This window comes from Podarcis erhardii (genome assembly GCF_964252035.2).
Source record: "Podarcis erhardii genome assembly, chromosome: 12".
Classification (NCBI taxonomy): Eukaryota; Metazoa; Chordata; class Lepidosauria; order Squamata; family Lacertidae; genus Podarcis; species Podarcis erhardii.
The window spans coordinates 39,513,004-39,539,420 of NC_138513.1; the positions used below are offsets into that span (position 1 = coordinate 39,513,004).

A 26,417-nucleotide genomic window follows, 5' to 3' on the forward strand; every position below is an offset into this window, starting at 1 on the left:
TGACCAGAAAGCTGTCTGTGGACAAAGCCGGCTCCCTCAGCCTGAAAGCGAGAGGAGCGTTGCTGCCCATAGTTACCTTTGACTGGACTTCACCCCACCCAGGGGTCCTTTACCTTTTTACCTAGTCATCACCTTTGTCCATGTTGCAAAAAAACATTGGGAGAGAAAGCACTCTTCAAACTGAGGGTGTCTCCACTGGATGAATGACGGGACGCTGCCTTGCCGCCAATCAACAAAGTCTCTGCTTCTTTGATTTCCATGGCTCTCTTATAGAGTTCGGCAGCCTTCTCAAAATCTCCTCCCTCGTAGCTGGGGGAAGGGGGGGGGGAAGAGTGAGAGGAAACAAAGGAACAAAAAACATTCCACATTGCTATTCCAGAACATTTGCAGAATAGTAGAAGAACTGAAAAAAGCTATAGAACACTAACTCGTATTTACTACTTTTCTGGAGATTAAAGTCATCCCCCCAAAATCAAAATATACTACATTAAAATGCTTCAAAGAAACTTTGCCAGGTACTTCTGACCACCACCACCCCCCCCACCGCAGCTTTTGGCTCTGGTCCAAAGATCTGGTGTGTGGACCTAGGATTATTCAGTAAGCAAGTAGTACACACATACACTTTTTAAAAAAATAACAAGGTAGGTTGGTTAGATTGAATGTTACCTAAGCACAGCCAAATTCTTTAATGTTTCTCCCACACGAGGATGCATCTGCCCAAAGCTGTCTTCATAAATTTTCAGCGCACGTTCGTAAAGAGGCAAGGCTTCAGAGTGCTTTTTCTAGAAGTATTAGGGCACAAAAGATAAGAGGTATTGCCAAAAGCGTTTGTTCAGATCTGAGCTAAACACTTCAAGTTTCATTAAAATGTTACATTCCAACTATTGGAAACCATAAGATGTCTATGCCTAGGAGTATAGCTTGTAACTACAGTGGTGCCTTGCAAGACGAAATTAATCCGTTCCGCGAGTCTCTTCGTCTAGCGGTTTTTTCGTTTTGCGAAGCACGGCTATTAGCGGCTTAGCGGCTTAAAAAAAAAAGGAAAGAACTCGCAAGACGTTTTATCTTGCGAAGCAAGCCCATAGGGAAATTCGTCTTGCGGAACAACTCAAAAAACGGAAAACTCTTTCGTCTAGTGAGTTTTTCGTCTTGCGAGGCATTCGTCTTGCGGGGCACCACTGTACTCTCAGATTTTGGCTAAGGTATGATAAAAATCTGAGAGCTGGAAGGCAAGAACAGGTGCTGCAACTTTTATAAATTAAGCCAGGACACCAAGTCAAAGAATTAAAACAGGCTGTGCAAGGCTTAACTTCTGAAGATGAGAAAAGCTAGGCTCATAAGTTGGCCCGAATGCAGACTGAGTCCAAAGGAAAGAATACAATGTAAGCAATGAACACCAAATATTTCAGCCAGAGTTTGTCTGTCTCCCTGCCTGCCTGCCAAAAAAGAAAAACCTTTGAAGAAGTCATGAGTCTTCTTCAGAGATCGCCAGCTATTACTCACAAGGCGCTTTGATATCCTCATTTGCAAGCCAACCACAAAAAACAGAAACTGTATGGTAGGTGAGGTTTGCGTAGGATAATTTTCCAATGTATTTGCAAAGTATCTCTTGGGGTTTTCTCCCTATTCTGTCCTGCACTATAAACAGATAAGAAAGGGTGCTCTGTGAAACTCCCAAAGGAACCATGTGAGTAAGGGCTTTGCTAGGGAGCCTGATCTGCCTGATGCAAATTATGTCAAGTAGAACGCACACATCCCTTCCTGTGAACTAACTTGTGTGGCAGTCAGGGAGGAGGTTGAGGGAAAACATTGAGAAAATAATAACCCTGCTGTTTCATATCCAAACTGCTGTGTGTGTGAGAGAGAAAACTTGCTGCATGCCAGAGGATTTGGGCAAGGGCAGGGATGAGTGGTAAGTGAGCCAACCTAACACCTGTGGGCTCCTGCTTATAGGTTTTTAATAGGTTCCATCATGCTCTGGGGGGTTGCTAGCAAGCAAGGACTTGTGCAAGTGGGATGGGCCATTGGCAGCTGTGCTCAAAAAGTACTATAGTAAAGGTAAAGGGACCCCTGACCATTAGGTCCAGTCGTGACCGACTCTGAGGTTGCGGCGCTCATCTCGCTTTATTGGCCAAGGGAGCCGACGTTTGTCCTCAGACAGCTTCCAGGTCATGTGGCCAGCATGACTAAGTCGCTTCTGGCAAACCAGAGCAGCGCACGGAAACGCCGTTTACCTTCCCACCGGAGTGGTACCTATTTATCTACTTGCACTTTGACGTGCTTTTGAACTGCTAAGTGGGCAGGAGCTGGGACCGAGCAACGGGAGCTCACCCCGTCACGGGGATTCGAACCGCCGGCCTTCTGATCAGCAAGTCCTAGGCTCTGTGGTTTAACCCACAGCGCCACCCGCGTCCCTTACAAAAAGTACTATACAGCTATACAAAAATGTGAACCGCCCTGAGATCTTACGATAATACTATGCTGTGCCTCTGTATCTGCTTCCAATTAATGTGAAAACACACATTTTTAGTCCTATTTAAAATCAGCATTTTATATTTATTTGAGGGAGCTGCAATAGAGATTTTAATCTGGTGTTTTCCCCCCTCTTCTTATTGGCTACATTGAATTGTGGCATATGTTGTGCACATCATTCATTAACCATCCCTGATATTGTGTATAAAAGGAGAGGGCAGAGAAAACTTACCATCTGGCAGTAAAGAACGGCTAAGTTCACTAAAGCAGTGGCCACACTCGGGTGCTTTGGACCAAAAGATTTCTGCCTGATTTCAACAGCCAACTCGTACAGAGGAACAGCTTTGTCAAGCTTTCCCTAGGAAACAAAGCAAGCGTGAGCTTGAGAGGCAGATCTCTATAGTCTTCTTTCCTTTTACAAATGCTCAGTCTATGCTGTCATCAACCGTTGGTTGAAGTCAAATGAAAATGTCACTATTTGCAGGGCTGTGCGATTACTCTGGACTTCATATACTTGGCATAATTTATTCTGCCTCTGTTATTTCCACTGCACTGTCACGGCAAGCTACTGTGTAAAGCCCCAAGCTAGGTGAGAGCTTCTGACACCTAAAATGAATAGCGCATTCACACATCTATTGCTCTTACCATCTTCTTGTACAGCACAGCAAGGTGTTTCACCGTGTAAGCCAGAGACGGGTGGTCTGGGGCCAGCGCTCTTTTCCTGATGTTCAGTGCCCTTTCGTACAGCTCCTCTGCCTTGTCGTAATTCTTCTTCTCGTTGCTGAGGGCTGCTAGATTATTCAAAGACTGGGCACAATCTGGGTGGTCAGGCCCAAGAACGCGCTCTCTCATTTCCAGGGAGCGTTTGAGGAAAAGCTCTGCTGTCCTAGAAGAATGTCCGTTTTAAGGGAAACCATTAATCTGCTGCAGCAAGACTAAAAACGCAGAACTGTAAGTGATTTAGTCAATGCATCCATCAAAAGTGGATTAGCTCATACCAGAACTTGCAGAGCAGTTGTACATCCTTGGTTTTACCAGTGCTGCAGGATGGTATAGTTCTACTCCAAAGACAGTGTGTTCCACTGCTGATGAAGAATCGTGACCCTTCAGTATATTGTGCAAGGAATTTGGCTTGCTTTGTCAACCCTTGACTTTTCCTTTCAAGAAGGAAAATGGTTTCTGCCTAACCATGTTTGCAAGTGCTGGTTCATTCAAGAGTTTGCTCCACGCATGAGCAATACCCACTGTCCTTAAAATGCACTTGCATATGCAAATGAAACAGATGATCTAGGTAGCCAGGGACACCGCAATTCCCATAATTGCACCACCACTTACCCCAGGATCTGTGATTGCTCAATGTTTGTTGGACCTGCCCTGATACGCATCTGCTAATTTTATCGAAAATCAAAGCAGAAAACTCAAAACCCCAATAAGAGAACAGAAGCTGCATTTAGGACCACATTCGACAGTCTTTCTCCTGATGGTCCTGAAGTCATCTGATATCACTATGTGCATAATGTAGCCCTTCTCTACATAACAGACACCATGAAAATTAGGGGTAGGGTTGAAATTAAGCATACACATTTAGAACACAATGCCTGACACAGGCTTCCTCAAACTCGGCCCTCCAGATGTTGTTGGCCTACAACTCCCATGATCCCTAGCTAGCAGGACCAGTGGTCAGGGATGATGGGAACTGTAGTCTCAAAACATCTGGAGGGCTGAGTTTGAGGAAGCCTAACACATCTGGAAAAATAAGTAGAGAGGGATTGGGATTGTCCAGCAGATTCTGGCCCCCTACTTCACATGTCACCTGCATATGGATAATGCTGGCTGCAAAATTATGCTTCGGTCCAAGCTGATAAAAATCAAGCTGCCTTATAACTTTGAAACTGGTGTAGATAGGTGTGAAGTGGCCCAAAGTCCATGTAGGAAGATACTTGTGTTAGAAGTCCTGCTCTATGGTTGCAGTCATGGGATTGTTGTCTTTCATATGATGGTATATGTTTTGACTCCACAGAGTGGGAAGTGACGGAGACTATGCTAGAGAGAGGGGGAGCCATGTTGCAGTGCTCCGTGTGTGTTTATATGTAAATAAAGTAGATTAGCCAAAAGGTGAGTTGCTGAGGTCTGTTACGCAAGTTGCGCAAACTCTGCGGATCCCTAAGTGTGCCAATAGTGTTTTCGAGGTTACCAGCATGAGTTTGACCAAACTGCGGGAGGCAGTGGAGGACAGAGGTGCCTGGCGTTCTCTGGTCCATGGGGTCACGAAGAGTCGGACACGACTAAACGACTAAACAACAACAACAACAACAAAGTGTGCCGATGTCTGTTGGCATGAGTCGCTGTGATGTTCGGGCTGAAGAAAGCTTATGAAGCTCCCAAACAATCGACCAGGAGGGAGGAAACATGCTAGTCGGGTATGTGTCTCTGCCAGGGTCCTACTCAAGTGTAGGCCGAGCTCCTGACAACCTGCACATTGGAACTGCAAGTCCTTTTGGCCATTTCCTTCAAAAATGGCAGGAAATGCAGCAGTGGCACAAACCTGCAACCTGAGCTTGTGTATGATGTTCCTTCTTCCACATGGAACACAGGCTACAAAACTTGTATGGCATTGCTCCTGTCAGGAATAATGGTACCCTCCCAGCCAGTTCTAAGAGAAAGGAAGCCGTGTAGGTTGTTACAGAATCACTACTTACTCAAGGTTATTTTGGAGGTAGTAGAGAACTCCGAGCTCGTTAAGCGTCCGAGCATTATCGGACGTATCTTTTCCCAAAGTGAGCTCTTCTAGCTGCAGGGCTCGTTGGCGAAGAAGAGCAAATCCATACTAAAAAGGAGATTAAGAAACTCACTGCCTTGACCTTCTATATTTTAAGCCTTCAAATAGCAAACGGCGTATAACAAAGGAATAAAACATTTACCAGGCTTCCTTTACGTCTCACAGCTTTTTGCTGAATTTTTAAGGATTTCTTCCTTAGCTGTTCAGCTTGTTCGTATCTAAAATGAATAAAATCAATTATGATTTTGTTTGACTAACTTACTAAGAGTTCAACAGTGCTTTTAACGGGGGGATATAACCCTTCTTTCTCACCAGGCTAGTGGGAGATCTTGACTTCTTGGGATGCAGTTTTATCAGAAAGTATTGTCAGGGTTTGTTTCAGTACTGTAATGGCCTATATATGGAGGACGACACAGCAGCCACGGCTGCCTAGAAAAAGCTACCAGTGACTGGGTTTCTGTATAAACAGAAGCACATTTCCTCTTTTCATTCCACTTGCTGCATGGATTACAGAAATTAGGCACAGTTGCAGGTGCCCAGGTGAGATGTGGGACATGGGTGTAATTCGATGCCCATTGTATCCCATTAACATGAGCATAAATATCTAAACTGGCCTATGGATGGAAGCAAGCATCTGTGAAGCCGAACAAAAGCAATTCCTTAAAACCTGATTTCAAAAGACCCAGAAGAAGAAGGCTACCAGGCAATTTAACAGTACTCTCTGCCTCAAACCAATCTCCTATCCCACTCTATAATTTTTCGGGAGACATAAAATAATGCTGAACATCAAAGCAACATCTGGAGCAACATCTTAGGGATTAGAAAAAGAGAGAGAGATGAAGGAGAAAACTGGATGTGCTTACTTGTTCTGTTTCTGATACAACATTGCGAGAGCATCAAGTTCACGAGCGACCCTGAGATGTTCAGTCCCGTAAGCATTTTCGGAGATTTCCAGAGCCTGCTTATACAACTGTTCAGCATTACCAAACTTCTTCCATTGCACATAAACGCCGGCTAACTGATGGAGTGACTGGGCAACTCTGGGGTGGTCGGGATCAAGGGCAGTCTCCCGAATCTCCAACGAGCGCTGCAAAGGAGCAATGGCCTACAAAAGAATATAATTTTTTAAAAAAAGGGAGGTGGGGTCGCCGAGGAAATTCTATTAAAAGCTCTCCACCTTTCCACCTGCCACTTCCTAGTGGTGCTGCAATAAAAGTGCCAGGACATTTGCAAAGCTAAGCAGGGTCCGGTACAGTTTTAAACTGGATGGGAGACCACATGTTGAGATACCTGCATTGTAGTGGGATTGGACAGGATGATGCTCAGGCTCCCTTCAACTCTATGATACTATGACTCTGGAAACTTTCCACTAGGTGAATCGAACTGTCTGTTTGACTCCATATAAAAACGTAGTTCCATACATTGTGAAGGAGGAAATAAAACACTGCTTTCTCTGGGTGTTGGGAGATGCCGCGTACACCTTATACAGGTTTTTCCAATCACTTTCCAGAACTATGCCAGTCCTTCAACGGACTACCTCCAGATTGGTCTGCATTGTCTTTTAAGAGGCTTGATGTGAGCCGAAGAGTCCATCTCTGGTCTCTTGAGACCTAACAGAATGACTGTGGGTGTTCTCCTCCACCGTAATCTTCCCCGGGATAAATATAGTTATCTCCATTAAAAAAATAGATAAAGCTTTTTTAAAAATACAGTGGTACCTTGGGTTACATACGCTTCAGGTTACAGACTCTGCTAACCCAGAAATAGTACCTCAGGTTAAGAACTTTGCTTCAGGATGAGAACAGAAATCGTGTTCCGCCGGTGCAGCGGCAGCAGGGGGCCCCATTAGCTCAAGTGGTGCTTCAGGCTAAGAACTGTTTCAGGTTAAGAACGGACCTCCAGAACGAATTAAGTTGTTAACCCAAGGTACCACTGTAATAGCAAAAAATAATGAACCATTTGAATGAAAACTACAGTTCTCCGTGTATCCAACACTGCACAAAATGGCATACCCGTGGCGTGTCACTGTGGGACACAAGATTTTCATTTGCTCTTTTGCCCACCAAATGCACTTACCTGACTGAGAAGACCCAGGTCTTTAAGAAATCGCCCCAGAGTTTCATAAAGATCAGCCAGAGAGATCATGCTTTCTTCCCCCTCGCAGCTTTGCTCGTAAAGTTTAAGGGAGCTAAAATACTCTGCCGCCATGGAGCTCTTATCTTTCCCAAGAAGCTGCCAGTAACTCAGCAGTTCTGCAAAATGGCCCCTGCAAGCAAGGAAATACGATGCAGGAGAAGTTCCAAGGAGTAAATTCTAAACACATTTAATAAAATAAAATAAAAATCCTTCCAGTAGCACCTTAGAGACCAACTAAGTTTGTTATTGGTATGAGCTTCTGTGTGCATGCAGACGTCTTCAGATCCACTGAAACAGAAGTCACCAGACCCTTATATATAGTAAGATATATATACAGTGGTGCCCCGCAAGACGAACGCCTCGCAAGACGGAAAACCCGCTAGACGGAAGGGTTTTCCGTTTTGGAGGCGCTTCGCAAAACAAATTTCCCTATGGGCTTCGTTCGCAATACGAAAGCCCATAGGGAAATCTCCGGGACAGCGGGGAAGCGCAGTGCGTCTTCCCCACTGTCCTCGGACCTCCTCCGAAGGCTGGCGGTGGGGCGGAGAGCCCTTCTCCCCGCGCCAGCCTTGGGATGGCTGCTCCGAAGGCTGGCGGTGGGGCGGAGAGCCCTCCTCCCCCCGCCAGGCTTCGGAAGGCTCCTCCGAAGGCTGGCGATGGGGTGGAGAGCCCTCCTCCCCCCGCCAGGCTTCGGAAGGCTGCTCCGAAGGCTAGCGGTGGGGCGGAGAGACCTTCTCCCCGCGCCAGCCTTCGGATGGCTGTCCTGAAGACTTGCGGTGGGAGGAGGGTTTTCCTTCCCACCGCCAACATTCAGAATGCTGTTCTGAATGTTGGCGGTGGGGAGGAAAAACCCTCCTCCCACCGCAAGCCCCGGGAACAGAGGAGAAGCGCTGCGCGCCTTCCCCTCTGTTCCCGTACCTGTCCAAAGACTGGCGGTGGGGCGGAGAGACCTCATCCTGCCGCCAGCCTTCGGAAGGCTGTCCTGAAGACTTGCGGTGGGAGGAGGGTTTTCCTTCCCACCGCCAACATTCAGAATGCTGTTCTGAATGTTGGCGATGGGGAGGAAAAACCCTCCTCCCACCACAAGCCCCGGGAACAGAGGAGAAGCGCTGTGCGCCTTCCCCTCTGTTCCCGTACCTGTGCTGAAGGCTTGCGGTGGGGAGAAAAGCCCTTCTCCGCACTGCCAGCCTGGCAAGCGGTCTCCATAGGAACACATTAATTGATTTTTAATGCATTCCTATGGGAAACCGTGCTTCGCAAGACGAAAAACTCGCAAGAAGAAAAAACTTGCGGAACGAATTAATTTCGTCTTGCGAGGCACCACTGTATATATATAGAGAGAGAGGGTGGGGAGGGGTATTACTCAGAAGGGTGGTGGGAATGGGTGACTGGCTGATAGGTGTGGTAAACCAGTTGACGACTGTTAACGACTGCAATTGGTCTTACAGGAAAAAGCAAGAGGTGAGATGGCCAAAAATAGCTTTATTGTGATATCCCTCCCAACCCTCTCACTATATATAAGGGTCTGGTGACTTCTGTTTCAGTGTATCTGAAGAAGTGTGCATGCACACGAAAGCTCATACCAATAACAAACTTAGTTGGTCTCTAAGGTGCTACTGGAAGGAATTTTTTGTTTGTTTGTTTCGACTACGGCAGACCAACATGGCTACCTACCTATATCTAGAACATTTAATAAAGGTTCTGGCCCCATAAATACATTTGGTGGACACCTATGTTACTCCTTATGTTCATCACACTGGGTCTAAAACAGCCAAAGCAGTTCATCAAGGTCTGAGGTCTGCTCATCTCCCCAAAATTACTACCCCACATGGGGGAAATATTAATAACAGTATCCAATTTAATCCTCCTCCTCTTCTAGTTAGGAACCTATGAAGCTACACCATGGTGAGCAATTGATAGGAGGGCTTCTGAGTCTCGCTTTGTTATGAGCTGCTGGGTGAGCCAGTTATCCAAAATGTGTCAAAGTTTTGGGAGACGTCTCTAGGACAGCACAATGACACTCCCCCCCTCACAATCAGTCTACGTGCCAACTCTTTCGCAAGTATACACATGGGCTCTCTCAATTGTCATTTGCTGCTTAATTCAACTACCTCTAAAACCGTATAAGAAGAGCTGCACCATTTAAGTATGTTAAGCTATAAACATGTATGACCAAAAGGAGCTATCTAGCCTAGCGCTGTCCACTCCCGTTGAAAGCAGTTTTCCAAGGCCAGGTCTTTCCCAGATCTGCTACCAGAGAGTCTTCTCAACTCTATAAGCTTTCTGAACCTTACATGAGCCCAAGGCTCATTCTCACCTATGGCTCAGCATGATGAATCAACACAGCCATTGGTTCTGCCTAATTGGTCAGTCCCACAAAAGCTGAGGAAAAACACACTTTAGTTCTTTCCCCCAAATTCTGACTACCACAATCTTTTGCAGAGTCTTCCCGCTTACTACACATATCAGATTCTCTTTCATTCTCCCCAGTCCTGACACAATAGCATCAAAGGTCCTGCCAGTTCCCTCTCTTTTGAACCCAGGGCTCCCTTGCACGAGCCAAAAAATATGGGGGAAATAAGGCGCAAAAAGAAAATGTAACCAAACCCTCTGTTGCTATTTGCACCGAGGAAGGGGAATTAAGAACTCTTGAGCAGCTGGGGTGCTTGAATTAGATACTCATGATGTTACTCAATATTTCTATCTGGAATGAGCGTGTCTGTATGTATTTCTACGACTGTGTGCTTATTTAGAAATGACACACTAGCAACAAGAACCTGCAAACCAAGGCATAGTTCTTCTTACCTTTTATAAAGGTTCTGAGACACAAAGAGATTCAGCAGGCACTTCTGCAACTTTTGCCTGTCCCCTTGCTGCTGGAACAACCAGGGGAGTTCATCTGCACTCCTCCAAGTCACTCTCTCTTCGCTGATGGGAGAACAGAAAGCAAAATACAGGGGTTGATAAAATAGTCATCCACGTTGGGCAATATTACAACACATCATCTGCAAAATGCCTTATCCGCATAGAGTCTATCTAATGTATTGTGTTAGATCCAATACTAGTCATAATCAGAGCAGACCCACTGAAATTAATAGACATGCCTAACTTTGGTCTATTACTTTCAATAGGTCTCCTCTGAGTAGAACTTAGATGGCTAAAACCACATTGTTTCAATTTATATCCTGCCTTTCTAAAAAAAACAGCACCCAAAGCAGCTAAGCAAAGGATATTGAAAAAACAACAACTATTAAAACACCTTTAACATAAGATGAAAAAAAAGCAGATAAAACCAAGTTGAGACCCTACTGCAAAAATCTTGCCCTGGTCCCAAGTTAAAGCTTTGCCTAAATCTATCCACTGAGTCTATAGCAGAAGTGAAATCTGAGATGAAAACTTCCTGGTTTACAGTTCAGACTTTTAGCCACTGAGTTATAAAAACCATCTGTCAACTACAGTGGTACCTCAGGTTACATACACTTCAGGTTACATACACTTCAGGTTGCAGATTCCGCTAACCCAGAAATAGTACCTCGGGTTAAGAACTTTGCTTCAGGATGAGAACAGAAATCGTGCTCCGGCGGAGCAGCAGCAGCAGGAGGCCCCATTAGCTAAAGTGGTGCTTCAGGTTAAGAACAGTTTCAGATTAAGAACAGACCTCCAGAACGAATTAAGTACTTAACCCGAGGTACCACTGTATAGGAAATACTGAATTATTTGTTTCTCTAATTTCCTGAAAAGTCTACCTTAGTTGCATGGTGAAGTAGTCTATGAGTTTTTCTCTGAAAGTAGCAAAAACATTCTGACCTTCTTCCATGTATTGCAGTTTGACCGTCTCCCAAGCCTAAAAAAACACACACAAAACACACAGAAGACAATGGTTGCATTGTATAAATTGCAGAACAACTCTACACATATCTTTTCAGAAGTAAGCCCCACAGAGTTCAATTAGACCTACTCCCAGGTAAGTGTGTGTTACAATGCAATCCTATGCATGTTACTCAGAAATAAGTCATAGTACGTACAATGGGTTCAGCTAATAAAATAGGTTTAGGACTGCAGCAATAATCTCTCAGATTAGTAAATCGTGAACTGAGGATTTCGAAGTCTCATCAGAGAAAGCAATGAAGAAAAACCAAGGCTGGTACATAACTTAACTGCTTAATATAAGGCTGGTAAGGCAAGGAAATCCAAAAATCTGGAATGAATTTTACATTAAGAACATAATTCCTCATGCCTGGGGCAAGTCTGTGTGCAAGAGAAAGAGGGAGACAAAGCTTCCCATCAAGACTGGAACTATAATTTATAACAGAATGGATCTTAAAAGATTCTTTTTGTAGAAAATATTTGAAAATGCAAAGAGGAGGAGTGACATGCATATATTCTTTCATTTTGCCTTCTATAAGAAGCTGGCAGGTGTCAGATACCTTTTGCAAGAACATCTTACCTGAAGGTGTCGAAACTTTAACAAGCCACAGCCGTATGTCAAAAAGCACATCTTGTGCAAACTGTAAACTAATGAGGCCAGCACTTCCCAAGACAGCGCAGGACATAGTTCCATCAGTTCTGATTCGCTGACTCCGTTGTGACTAACACTGATGAGGCAAAGTATCTACAGCACAAGCATACAAATAATTTTAATAAAACTTATCGTCCACTGCTTTCTGAGTCTGCTGTGTGACCAGTAATAAATAATACAGCACAGCAGCAAAACAAAACCAGTAGATGCTTCAGGATCAAGCTAAAAAAATACTGAATCAATTAATATAATAAGCATTAGCATTGAACCTAGACGATGGACAGCTCTCCAGGAAGTTCTGTCTACATTCTTAAAAAAGTGGGGGAGTTCCCACAACAAAAAGTAACCTCATAAAAATCTCAGCACAGAGATTTAAATGTGCCTAAACAATGTAAGAAGCTTTGAGAATGCTTGACAGATATACAAGATTTTAGATCTAGGGGATTTTGATCTTAGCTCTTTCAGAAGAGTTGAAAGATGAAAACATGACTGCAAACTTATCAATCACTGCTTTGAAAACTGGCTACAACATAAATTGTGTTTGCTGCAAATCTTTTGTCTTATTAGTGTAAATTAAATAGCTACTTTATCTGAAGAGACATAACAAGAGATTTTAGCCACCACACACCTACAACAGAGCCCTGAAGAGAGAACAGATTTATCTTAAAACAAGCACTGACTTTTAAAATGTCAGCCAGCATTTCAGCTGTTCAGAATTTCCCAGACCAAATAAAACTCCAAGATAAATCAAATTGCACTGAATGTGCATTTGGTCATTGACTTTGGAAGGGAAAAGTTTATTTTTAGATAGCAAGCCTGAAGGCAGGGCCTTCTCGTAAAGCACTTAATTTTGTTTTAATGAAGTACTGCTTGCCTGATCTACTAAATTATAAAGTATGCATGTTGCTGTGCATGTGTCCATGTTCTGCAGAAACTGTGTGTGCAGTGCATGTCCTTGAAAGCTGCTGAGGTGTGGGATGGTCTACAAAAGCGATGCCAACATTGCCATGTGGTAGAATATGGCGGGTGGCGCTGTGGGTTAAACCACTGAGCCTAGGATTTGCCGATCAGAAGGTCAGCGGTTCGAATCCCCGTGACGGGGTGAGCTCCCGTTGCTCGGTCCCTGCTCCTGCCAACCTAACAGTTTGAAAGCATGTCAAAGTGCAAGTAGATAAATAGGTACCGCTCTGGCGGGAAGGTAAACGGTGTTTCCGTGTGCTGCTCTAGTTCACCATAAACAGCTTAGTCATGCTGGCCACATGACCTGGAAGCTGTACGCCGGCTCCCTTGGCCAATAAAGCGAGATGAGCACTGCAACCCCCGAGTCAGCCACGACTGGACCTAATGGTCAGGGGTCCCTTTACAACAGACTACGGTACAATTGTTATAACCAACTGAACATGGTGGTGAAAGGTGGGAATCTAAATGTGGATTTTACAATTTGGACTTGGGGCCATTGAAAAACTGTTTCTATGAAAGTACATACACATTTCACACAGACACCCCCCCAAAAAAAAGGAGAACTTCTTTAGACTTCGTAACTTGCCTCTTTCATGAGGTTTTTGTCTTTTTCACTTTTCAAGGATTCTTCGACTGAATTCAGAACTAGCTTGTACAGCGACACTGTGTCTTGGCACTGCAAAAACTTCTGAAGGATTACGTCAATGTCTTCTGCACTTCCAGCACTGGGAAAGGGGGAGGAGGAAACAAAGGATTTAAAAAGAAAGCACACATTTCACCTGAAACCGAGTATTTAAATTACTACAGAAAATGACTATTTATTATGGACTTCAGCCACGCCTGTGCCCAACTGGCAAAACATCTGCTGGTGTGTGTTTCTAAATTTGGGTAGGGGCGGGAAATCAAAATATCAGGCACAAAGCAAAATGCCTTCAGGTTAAAAAACAATCCCATAAAATAAGAGTTTTAAGTTTTTTTAAAAAGATTAAAGCTATTAACACAAAAACACTTAAAGCAAGGCAGATATTTATTATATTCAAGCTGAGTCCTAAGTTAAATATAACAATAACAAGGATTGTTCATAAACATCTGTGCAATGAATGTTTTATGGTGTGATTCAATATAAGCCTTGCTGCTGACACTTGTCAAGAATTACAACCGCTTCTTTGCTTGTTTTTCTTTGCAGATATTTCTTCTCCCTCCGGACAACTCCTTGTCATCCCACCACCAATTCCCTGGCTCTGAGTCGTCTTCCCTTTGGGGGGGGGGGTTCCCCAGCTGGTGCCCCCCCGCCCCCATTCCTCTGCGTTCAGCCAGTCCATGACACAAGGTACAAACCAGGGGCGGCAATTTCCAACAAACACATCAGGTTTTTTAACAAGCCAAATTCAAACCATGGGATGTGAAGCTGGTTTGTTTAACTAACCAACGTTGGTTTTAACCAATGATCTCTGGGTGCACGTGCAACAAGCCAGGTTTTGTAGAAAGTGAAATTAGACTTTGTCCAAGTTTAGTGGGAGGAGGAGAAGAAGGATGTAAGACATCATGAACCCACGGTAGCTCCTTTGTCCTTGCACTAAACCATGGTTTTAGTTTACATTCTAAATCAGGTCATAGTTTAAACTAGACAGAGTTCCCTCCAGTTCATATGTCATGAAAAACTATGGTTAATTTTAAACAGGAAGTGGATGTTTCAAAACTCCTGTTTTGCGGTTGCACTTAAGGAGAAAGAAGACGAGGACAAGCAAGTCTGAGTCTTGTTCCTTAAAATTTATTGTTTGTTAAATTTTATATTTATTAAATTTATATTCCTCTGTGGAAGGCCTCCACAAAGGATCTTAAAGCCCAGATCAGTTTGTATGCAGCACTAAAACAATATTGTACCATTAAATCTGAATCAGGCCACTGTGAAATCTAGATCCCACTAAAAACAGTGATGAAGGTCCATTGAATTTAGTGGAACTGGATTCCAAAAACACAGCTTTTAACTTTTCATCTACAGTTTTTGGTTACAGAACACATGCGAAGCACTACAGTTTCCGTATTTATTTCAACATACCCAGCCATCATTCTGCCCAAGAGAGTGACATACAGGGCATTGCAAGTTGTAGCAGAATGACCATGTTTCTCAAGCTTCTTCTCCTAGAGTAGGTTTGAACACAAACGTTAAGTATTCTATGAGGATCTGAAAATTCTGCACAAATATACAGGATGAAGGAGAGCACAAGAACAGCAACACATTATAACTCAGGGTGGTGCAATGTAAATTATATGACTTTTTAAATAAAAAAATGCAATGTAAGCACATTACTGTATCAATTGCCATCATTCTAGATGACGTGAAGTAGGTTATTCCCAAACATGCTCAAATCTTTTTTGCGGTAGGGAAAAGATAAAGCACAGGACGGACTAGAGAGTAACTTGCTGAGCTTATTTATGTTGTATTGTCTACAAACTGTCACATTCATAGAAATGCTTACTCACAGGGAACTCATTCCGCAATCTTTTTTTACTGTTTTAGTTTGAAGAATGCAGTGATTCAATTCAGACATTGCGTCAAACCATGGTTTGCATTAATAGTTTAGAACCCAAACCATGTTTTTTTCAAGCCATACCAGCAAACCATGGTTCAGTGACTTGCTTACTTTTTTCTCCATCTGCTAAATACCCTGATTTCTAAAGTGTTGTGGCCTCTTGAGGTACAACAATTACTATAACTAGGTTTTTGTCAAAATTACTCTGGCTGTAGCCCAGGCCATGGTGTGCAAAAAACCACTTTAAACTATAGTTTCTGGTTTGCTTGCCTGATCACAAACCATGATCTGCCAATTCAGACACACCAAACCATAGTTTAGCTGCCTTTCATTTGATGAGATATTTGGGTTGAGCTAATGACGGCTTAAGTGATGGTAAGGTAAAAGATTTTGTTAACTCTTTTTGGCAAATAGATATGTAGATGATCAGAATTCTCTCTCCTTGTTCATTTATCTAACACTACAAAAGCCAAAGCTCAGTGTAATCAACCCCACATGGTTATTAAGAAGACAAAATGGGTGGGATCCTTGGAGAAAAGGGAGGAAAGAAATGCAAGCACACAATCATATGCAGATAACCAAATAATTCCAAAGGGATTTTATGCATGATGGATCGAGCCCTTTGAGTGAAGTGCAGTTATTGGTTTTCCACATTTTACAGCGTTTTGCTTCATTTTAACAAATAATTTAGTTACCCATTGTGATGGGATAATGAGCTGCTTGTGCGTAAAAGCTTGATCCCTCTGGGGTTTGGCTGGTCATCCAAACCGATGCACTAACGGAGCCCCCAAAGCATGACTCCGTCAGTCGCTGGTAGTATCTGACAGTGGGCGTCTACGGAATTTACGCCAACATAAAAGCTGTTTGACGGACATGCGCCTTCGTGACTCTCTGCGTGACAGTTTCCGGCGAAGGGTGGGAGTTCCCAACGGGGGTCCCGTTACCTCTCCACTACTCTCACTGGAAGCATCCCAGAGCCTCCCCTCCGCTGTGACTCCTGCACTCCCCCTGCTGGTTCCCTCTTCTGCTGCAGATTCTCTCCTATTCTCCTGGAGCCTGTCCACCACCTGTCTCTCCGATGGCAGTTCCCTGACACCCATGTAGAGCTTTAGGAGTTTTCTCCTTGAGTCAAGGACCCTCACTTTGACAGTAGATAACGTTTCCCAGGCTAAAGCATTCACACACATATAAAGAATCAATACCTGTTCTTTTGTCAGTTTCAGGTCTGCACAGCTACATTCTTCATTAATGAGAGATTTCACATCCTTCGCATTTAATGGATCAAGATGAAGGGTTGGCCACAACCTTTCAGTGAGAGAGTGAGAAATCACTTCCTTAGCTAGCAATGCAGCTTTTGTAAAGAACAGATTCAAATACTAGAACAGTATTTTTTTTAAAAAAATCTAATGCACAATTTGAAGCCTTTACTATTGAGCTCTGGATGACTATAATATAGTTTTGATCTATGCAGTCTGACTATATCAAAGTACTGCAAGTCCCTACATGCACACACCCAAGATTAGTGCACAGGAGATAAAAACTTTTTTGAGATAATGGTTGCATTTCAAAGCCCTAAATACGGAGGAGGCTTACCGTTCTCTTCTAAGAGGGAACACTTAGAAGAGAATGAACTGAACACTTCTTTACTCCTCGGTACATTCCAGCCATTATCAGCCTTGCTGCACAAAGACCTAAAATGGGTGAGAGACCTTTCCGGGGATTAGATTACCATGCAGCACAATCACAGTGGCTGTTCATTTGGAAGGATGCCACATTTTCCCAGCTGTATCACTTTGCTGGGACAACCTTCTTCTTGCATCTTGCATCTTCTTGCATCTTGCAGCACTACAGTGAATGTGGCTGCACAAATGCTGTTGCATATACAGTGGTACCCCTGGATGTGAACGGGATCCGTTCTGGAGCCCCGTTCGCATCCTGAAGCGAACGTAAGACGCGACTGGGCGTCTGAGCGTGCGCAGGTCACGTTTCGCTGCTTCCGCGCATGTGCGTGACATCATTTTGAGCGTCTGCGCATGCACGAGCAGCAAAACCCAGAAGTAACACACTCTGTTGCTTCCGGGTTGCCTCGGAGCGCAACCCGAAAATATTTAAGCTGAAGCGTATTCATCCAGAGGTATGACTGTACAGTGGTACCTCGGGTTACATACGCTTCAGGTTACATACGCTTCAGGTTACAGACTCCGCTAACCCAGAAATAGTACCTCAGGTTAAGAACTTTGCTTCAGGATGAGAACAGAAATTGTGCTCCGGTGGTATGGTGGCAGCGGCAGGCCCCATTAGCGAAAGTGGTGCTTCAGGCTAAGAACTGTTTCAGGTTAAGAACGGACCTCCAGAACGAATTAAGTTGTTAACCCAAGGTACCACTGTAATAGCAAAAAATAATGAACCATTTGAATGAAAACTACAGTTCTCCGTGTATCCAACACTGCACAAAATGGCATACCCGTGGTGTTTCACTGTGGGACATAAGATTTTCAGGTTAAGAACGGACCTCTGGAACGAATTAAGTACTTAACCCGAGGTACCACTGTACTGCATCGTGCCCAAATGATCACTGATGATAGGGAGACTAAGCACCACCTTCCTAAGTGGCCCACACATTTTATGGACTCATTCCACCATCACCACCACTGAGACTTTTAAATTATTGTTATTGAGTGTGCATTACCTATTGCCACGGAAGTGCTTGCAGCTACCTCAAGACTGGAGGCACAATTCAATTGTATGTCCAGGAAGACTGTCTACCAGCTCCATCTGGTATGATGGCTGAGATCCTACCTGCCTGCGCCCTGTCTCACCAAAGTGGTCCATGCTCTGGTTATCTCCCGCTTGGATCACTGCAATGCGCTCTACATGGGGCTACCTTTGAAGGTGACCCGGAAACTACAACTAATCAAGAAGGTGGCAGCTAGACACCAGTGACCGGGTGCTGCTGACGGGACCATATAATACCGGTCCCAAAGGATCTACATTGGCTCCCAGTATGTTTCCAAGCACAATTCAAGGCATTGGTACTGACATTTAAAGTCCTAAATGGTTTTGGCCCTGTATATCTGAAGGAGTGTCTCCACCGCCATTGTTCAACCCAGACACTGATATCCACCTCCAAGGGCCTTCTGGAAGTTCCCTCACTGCAAGAAGTGAAGTTTCAGGGAACGAGGCAGAGAGCCTTCTCAGTAGTGGAGCCCGCCCTGTGGAACATACTCCCATCAGATGTCAATGAGATAAACAACTACCTGAAGGCATCTGAAGGCAGCCCTGTACAGGGAGGTTTTTAATGTTTGAGGTTTTTTGTGTTTAAATATGTTGTTGGGAGTTGCCCAGAGTGACTGGGGAAACCCAGTCGGATGGGTGGCATATAATAATAAAACCATGACCATCAAAAGAAAAGCAGTCAGGTTGCCTCCTGCTTCTAGTATTGCTCTGTTGCTGGAAAAATTGAGAAATGGAAATGCCCAGATTAAGACTGCCAATTGTATGCACACTTTCCTAAAAGTAGGGCAGACTGAACACAACAAAAGAAAATTTAGCCTTCCAGTTCCCGGGTCTGTCAATGATTCATAATTCAGGTTTGGGTGCACAGGGGTTCCTGTTTGAATGTAGTTTATGTGGGGACAACATTGCATATAACAAAAGCTTTGACGCAAGGATGAATCACAACCTAGCCTTCTCCCCCCATGAGACAGCTTTAAAATGCATGGCATTTTTGATACGAGAGCAAGTAAACAAGCCACCTGTCACCTGCACTCTGAAGTGCTAGAGTCCAGGACCATACATGCCTTTTCTGAATCATCTCCTAGGCCTCTTTCAGCTTAGTTAATCCTTCCCTCCCCCAGCAGGAAAATGCACTGTGGCTCCCCTACGTCTCTCTCTTGCCCCATTCCTTATACAGTGGTACCTCAGGTTACAGACGCTTCAGGTTACAGACTCCGCTAACCCAGAAATAGTACCTCGATTAAGAACTTTGCTTCGGGATGAGAACAGAAATCGTGCTCCGGTGGTGCGGCGGTGGCAGAAGGCCCCATTAGCTAAAGTGGTGCTTCAGGTTAAGAACAGTTTCAGGTTAAGAACGCACCTCCGGAACGAATTAAGTTCTTAACTAGAGGTACCACTGTATTGGGGAAGGTGTCATGCTGCAAGCGCCGTTTGAGCATCAAGTTTGTGACTGAAGAGGCTCTTGCAGAACACCCTTTGCGTGTCGAGGTCCCCAGGTCCACCCCAATAACTCACACATCACATAGAAATTTTTTGTTTAAGATTTTTGGCATAATTTTGGCCACAACTTTTTTAAAATACAAATTTGTGAGTGGTTGCGTAGGCATTGGTTGCGACTATCTGCCCCCACCATGGGGGACAGACTGACATTCCGCACGATGCGAAAGTCAGAATGGGGGAATACACTTAGGGGTTACGCGGAGCAGGGAACCTGCCCTCACCCCAAATGCAACCAGGAACTCATTGCTATGGCCCGAGCCGCCTTGTCAGAGTGGACAAGCAATAGTTAGCTCCCAATTCCTTTAACGGAATCCCTTGCAGCAGCAGCATTAGAGGGGCGGGCACAGCCAATCCATGCCCCTCAACCAACCAAACCATAAACCAATGCCTAACCGCGAACCTTACAAGTTGTGACAATTTGCAGCGCAGTAGGCAAAAACCAAATGGCCCCAGCCAATCAGCCAGATGGACAAAATTCCTACCAGGCCCCTGCTCCAAAGCAGACGACCCCATGACAGGCATAGCAGGGTCAAAGCGAACAACCCTATTCTAGGGAGGGAGGGACGGGCAATCCAATGCACGGGCGAAAAGAGGAAGCCCTAGCCTCGTGCAAGGAGTTTTACTATTCCTGGCTGTCAATCAATAAATGGCAACATTAACTTCTTCCCAACAACAAGGGAAGCCCCAATCACATCAGTGGCCAACGATCAATTAGCCTGCCCCCCAACTTTGGAGTGTCCTAGCGGCCCCCACCGCAACACGTGCTCTCCATGAAGGAGAACACGCTTTGTTGACAACTTAAAGGGACCTCCTGACTCCTGCCAACTGAACAGTTTAAGCAGATGGCTTTTGAGCATCTCCAGAACAAACTTACCTCCATGCGGGGGGACAGGTTTCAACATTCACGGACACTACGACCCTCACATTCACTGGCAGGGGGTCAATCAGCCATTTCATATGCTTTTCAGCTTGCTGAGAAACAAAGAGTTGAATTCAAACTCATAAGTATGCTGAATAGAACACAGATTTCACCCCACCGCAGGACAACTGTTACACCCAATTTTTCCCTTTCAGCAGCCCCCATAAGTCACAAATGCACAAATTTCCTATAGCCCCCAACAGAAAAATGGTGCAGTGCTGGATTTACGTATAAGCTAAACAAGCTATAGCTTAGGACCCCCATCTCTTGGGGGCCACCCAAAAAAAAATTAAGAAAAAAAGCTGGATGTACATTTCCAAAATATGAGATAAAAAACAAATAAAATAAAACCTACATACAGCAACAGTTTTTCGTGTTGTGTAGGCTCCTATAATGTAAGTAATGGGCCCCTGCTCCCTAAAATATCACTGGTTTGCTCATTTCTTTATAGAGGGTGCCTACATTCTTCATGGACTGGTTGCATGGCAACATGAGCAAATGGCTTTAGATACCTATTAGGTCCATAAATTACCATATAGCATATATTCAACACACAAAAAAGTGACTATTTGTTGTTGACAAAGAACAGCTGGACATATAAAGGGCTCCATTACCTTCAGTAGCTTAAAGGTAAAGGTAAAGGGACCCCTGACCATTAGGGTCCAGTCATGGCCGACACTGGGGTTGCAGCGCTCATCTCGTTTTATTGGCCGAGGGAGCCGGCGTACAGCTTCCGGGTCATGTGGCCAGCAGGACTAAGCCGCTTCTGGAGAACCAGAGCAGCGCACAGAAATGCCGTTTACCTTCCCGCTGGAGTGGTACCTATTTATCTACTTGCACTTTGACGTGCTTTTGAACTGCTAGGTTGGCAGGAGCAGAGACCGAGCAATGGGAGCTCACCCCATTGCGGGGATTCGAACTGCCGACCTTCTGATCGGCAAGTCCTAGGCTCTGTGGTTTAACCCACAGCGCCACCCGTGTCCAACACAAAAAACAGTGATAATTTGTTGTTGACAAAGAAGAGCTGGGCATATAAAGGGCTCCATTACCTTCAGTAGATTAGGGTCTCATTAAACCTAAATCTGGCCCTGAAATGGTGCATATGTTTTCACTTTCCAAGTCTATGTATCTGTGGCCGTTGAGATTGCAGTAAACATCTATAAGCAAATTTCCCCCCACCCACTTCTACATAATGTGTTGCAAGAATCAGTGTTGTGTTCTAGGCCCACCACTCCCAAACTTAAAAAACCCCCCAAACCACCTCAATAATATTGAATAAGCATCATCCATTAGCAACGAAAAAGCTGAATGGTAAAATAGCTAATGCACAATAATCAATACAATTCTAAATTCATTTTTCAGTACAGTGGTGCCCCGCAAGACGAACACCTCGCAAGACAGAAAACCCGCTAGACGAAAGTATACTGCAAATGTTACCTGGATCCGATCAATAGAGTCAATAATTATTATAATGCCGCCTTGGTGGTGAGCAGAAAGTTTCTCCAGCCAACGAGGGAATTCTTCTAATAGCTTTACAGGATCGAGTGTCAAAGGTGAGACTGACCAGGAATGCTGCATAAGCTACAACATTGTAAATGTGAGTAAAATATGCTTTGCCTAATTGTTGATGAAGCAGGGAACACAAAGAAACAGTAAATTAAAGGCAATATACGACCCCATGCTATTTCTTGTTAATTGCATTTTCATTGTAAAGAGGACCAAAAAGCAGATTAAAATATCCATCTGTTTAAATTGTTTTTATCAAAATTAGAAAACAAACAATTCTTTCCAGAGATACATGAATGATGCTGGAATTAAATATGGTCTTTTATGATGTGTCAGGATTGAAGAGCATTGGGTTGGTTTTATTCTCCCCAAAGGAGAATAAAGTATTATGCTATCACTGACTGTCCGGTCCTATAGATTTGCTACAAATTGTTGCTTGCATCATAATAGGTTGTGGTATATAGGGCTGGGCAATATCTGCTTTTCAACATTGTGATAAATCATCAGCTAAACATTGCGATATACCGGTATATCACAATGTCTGAAATAATGATGGAGCTATGTAGAGGCACCGACTGGCTTCACGGTTTTTCCTGCATCATTATTTTCCATGCACCTCCTCTTGTGATCGAAAGAAGAATTAGCTGGCTTCGCGGTTTCCCCCATATTGTGATTGTTGCATAGCGCATGCACGCATGCACACACCATGATTCAATATATACTGCCAGGTCAAAAATTATGAAACCGATATCACAATATGGACTTCGATCTGGGTATTTAGAGAGAGAGAAAGAGAGAGAGAGAGAGAAGAGAAGACTCCCTGGAAAAGACCCTGATGTTGGGAAAGATGGAGGGCACAAGGAGAAGGGGACGACAGAGGACGAGATGGTTGGACAGTGTTCTCAAAGCTATCAGCATGAGTTTGACCAAACTGCGGGAGGCAGTGGAAGACAGGAGTGCCTGGCGTGCTCTGGTCCATGGGGTCACGAAGAGTCAGACACGACTAAATGACTAAACAACAACAACATTATCTATATCTGTATCTCTCACCCAGCCCTAGCGGTATCCTATTAAAACTTTTGTCTGTATATGATGGGATGGTAGACCTTTGCAGAATGTAGACCTTCTTCTTCCCAGTGGGGCTGAATAGTCCGTAGAATGCAAAATAGGTGGATGGGTAGAAAAGAATGTTGATTTACTGGCACAGATTCAGGAAAAGTGATCTCAGGGAGAGGGGACCGAGGACCCACGTATGAATCAGTGCCAAGCATAATGAACCATCGTCTTTTTAAAAAAAGAACAGTCATATCTTTAAACAACAGCTACACTTATACTTCGCAGAATGGCTTGCATATGGTTCCCTTCCCAGGCAGCTCACAAGGCCAGAACAGCCCAGCTTCAACAGTAGACACTGATTCACTTTGCCTTCACACTACTTTCGGGTCCACAAATTAGGGTATTATTCTAAAAATATGACTGCGTGTATCTAAATCAAGAGAGACGAGCTCAGCAGCAGTGCAGTGTGCTGCCAACTGAAAAATGCCGACTGGGTTTGCCTGGAGCCTCAAACAGACGAAATACCACCTGTCTCCTCTTCTTTGTCCAGATGGCTGGGAATAGCCAGGAAAACATATTACTCAGTGCATTAACTCTCAGGGTTTTGTTTTTCTTTGTTATGAACTAACTGGTATTCCTAAGATATATATATATATATATTTCAGTGTCCTAGAGACTGTTTTTGCAGTTTCATGGCATTTGAGACAAAGCAGATATTGCTCACGTCTGAATATCACGTGAAGTCCATCTTTAAGTGGCCCCCCAAGAAGGAAAATGCAGCCATTTTGCTCTTCTCCATGTTATGGGGTTCAATGCAGCACACCAACTAGGCCAGCATTTGGCTTAACATGTCATCCAAAACCAAGATCATGGTTAAGGCCTCTTCTCCTCAACCACAACTACGCCCCATGGTTAATAAGGAGAGGGCTTAACCGTGGTCAAAGGTTCAACATACTAAGCCAAACCTTTGCTTCGCTGCAATCCCGTGTTGACCCGAAGGGCCAGGGAAGGAAAAAATGGGAATGACCTCCTTGCCAGGGATCAGAATGTTCACAGTACACCATATGATGGCTTACTGTCAAATCAGAAATTTAAGGCCCATTAAAATAGTTCTTGACTTTTTCTTTAGCACACAGGCATTCAGGTCCTTAAAAAGACTCTGACGATTCTGCCCTGCCCAATTTTTACTTTATTTTAATTTTTTTGAAATACCTTTAAAGTGAGACGTCTGAGAATCAGTGCAGGCTCTGAACTGCTAGACAGAGGTTTCCCAACGAAATGATATAGGATGAGAGTATTTGGCAAATGCTTCTGTTGCAACTGAATCCTAGGGAGAAGGTAGAGAGAGAAACAAGGGAGATGGGTTTCTCGTGAACATACATTTTCAAAGTTGCATTATGGCATCTAAATGGTGCCAATGAGCTTTTGGAATGTTAGTTTACTGTTTTTACTGTTTTGAGACGGCTGTATTGAAATGTAAAAAAAATGAGCAGAGAAGGACGATCAGTGTGCGGGAAATATTGGGACCAGTATAGGAATGTAGGAAGCTGCCTTGTACCAAGTTGAAACCATTGGTCCACTTAGCCCAGTACAGTGGTACCTTGGGTTACATACGCTTCAGGTTACATACGCTTCAGGTTACAGACTCCGCTAACCCAGAAATAGTACCTCGGGTTAAAAACTTTGCTTCAGAATGAGAACAGAAATAGTGCTCCGGCAGCACAGCAGCAGGAGGAGGCCCCATTAGCTAAAGTGGTGCTTCAGGTTAAGAACAGTTTCAGGTTAAGAACGGACCTCCGATACGAATTAAGTATTTAACCCAAGGTACCACTGTACTAGGGACGTGGGTGGTGCTGTGGGTTAAACCACAGAGCCTAGGACTTGCCGATCAGAAGGTTGGCGGTTCGAATCCCCGTGACGGGGTGAGCTCCCGTTGCTCAGTCCCTGCTCCTGCCAACCTAGCAGTTCGAAAGCACGTTAAACTGCAAGTAGATAAATAGGTACCGCTCCGGCGGGAAGTTAAACGGCATTTCCATGCGCTGCTCTGGTTTGCCAGAAGCAGCTTAGTCATGCTGGCCACATGACCCGGAAGCTGTACGCCGGCTCCCTCGGCCAATAAAGCGAGATGAGCGCCACAACCCCAGAGTCGGCCACGACTGGACCTAATGGTCAGGGGTCCCTTTACCTTTACCTTACCACTGTACTAGTTCTCAGACAGGGTTCATTCCCAGCCCGGCCTGAGGTGCTGGGCCCTTCTGCATGCACAACATGTGCCCCGCCACTGAGTTTGTTGACAGCACTTATAAATGCACCGTGCTTTCGGAGGACATTAGCCAAATTGACCATTCTGACCATCCATGCCTTGCTGTAAGGGAACGAGGGTGGGGTATATACATACTTTGAAAGCAGATGAACAGGAGCAGCCAACTGTCTGGACTTAAAAGTCTGAACAGCATATTATTCAGAGACAACCCACTCTGTCCAAAGGGGATTAGTGTTTATGGGGCTTATCAGCCGAATGATTTCTCTCAACAGGGCAGAGGTAGTTAATCAGTGGTGATCTGTGTGATCACCTCCCAGCCACCTCAGACTTGCTCTTCAAACATTTTGAGACCACTAAAAAGGAGGCAAAAACCTGACCATGCAGTTATTAGGCATGTGCAGGTTTTCCTTCCTCCCCTCCCCAATCCATAGAAAGGCAAAACACTTGGGAGTGGCCACAATAGAAGCAGGACAGAGAACCTGTGGCCCTCCAATGTTGTTGGACTACCATTCCTTCATCCCCAACCGTTGGCCTTACTGGCTGGGGTTGATGGGAACTGTAGTTCAGCTACAGCTGGAAGGCAACAGGCTGTCCACCTGTTGTTTAATAATAAAAATAAAAATAAATTTTATTTATACCCCGCCCTTCCCAGCCAAGACCAGGCTCAGGGCGGCAAACACCCAATATAAAAACAATTAATTGAAATACAACTTAAAAACAAGATTAAAATACAACATTAAAACATTAAAATACAGCCTCATTTCAGTGCAAACTCAAATCAAAAACTTTTGGGGGGATGAAAATGTAAAGTCTTCACCAAGGCTAACTATCCAGACTGGTCCTACATGGGCCAAAAAAAAGCCAGGGAAGTCCCCAAATAGGAGTCCCATCACAGAAGGAGAAAGGAAAAAAGAAAGAGGGGGAGGGAATCAAATTGATTCCAAGCCAAAGGCCAGGCGGAACAACTCTGTCTTACAGGCCCTGCAGAAAGAAATCAGATCCTGCAGGGCCCTGGTCTCATGAGACAGAGCGTTCCA

The 26,417-nt window shown here is 44.4% G+C and overlaps 1 protein-coding gene across 2 annotated transcripts in view; it reads right to left on the reverse strand.

Annotated features, from left to right (window-relative positions):
• The window catches only part of NPHP3 (nephrocystin 3), a 235,347-nt gene that overhangs the window by 188,370 nt on the left and 20,560 nt on the right, over nt 1–26,417 (reverse strand). For both annotated transcript variants that reach the window (XM_081881887.1, XM_081881886.1), the window contains 17 exons: nt 24,330–24,444; nt 21,993–22,136; nt 20,511–20,608; nt 16,603–16,705; nt 14,926–15,008; nt 13,453–13,591; nt 11,835–11,999; nt 11,134–11,231; nt 10,193–10,315; nt 7,328–7,517; nt 6,115–6,356; nt 5,394–5,469; nt 5,172–5,299; nt 3,118–3,358; nt 2,705–2,830; nt 667–782; nt 122–309 (listed from right to left, as the gene is read on the reverse strand). In XM_081881887.1, the coding sequence (XP_081738013.1) occupies nt 129–309; nt 667–782; nt 2,705–2,830; nt 3,118–3,358; nt 5,172–5,299; nt 5,394–5,469; nt 6,115–6,356; nt 7,328–7,517; nt 10,193–10,315; nt 11,134–11,231; nt 11,835–11,999; nt 13,453–13,591; nt 14,926–15,008; nt 16,603–16,705; nt 20,511–20,608; nt 21,993–22,136; nt 24,330–24,444 (2,368 nt within the window). In that variant the 3' untranslated portion in view covers nt 122–128. The remainder of the gene's footprint in view (nt 1–121; nt 310–666; nt 783–2,704; nt 2,831–3,117; nt 3,359–5,171; nt 5,300–5,393; nt 5,470–6,114; nt 6,357–7,327; nt 7,518–10,192; nt 10,316–11,133; nt 11,232–11,834; nt 12,000–13,452; nt 13,592–14,925; nt 15,009–16,602; nt 16,706–20,510; nt 20,609–21,992; nt 22,137–24,329; nt 24,445–26,417) is intronic.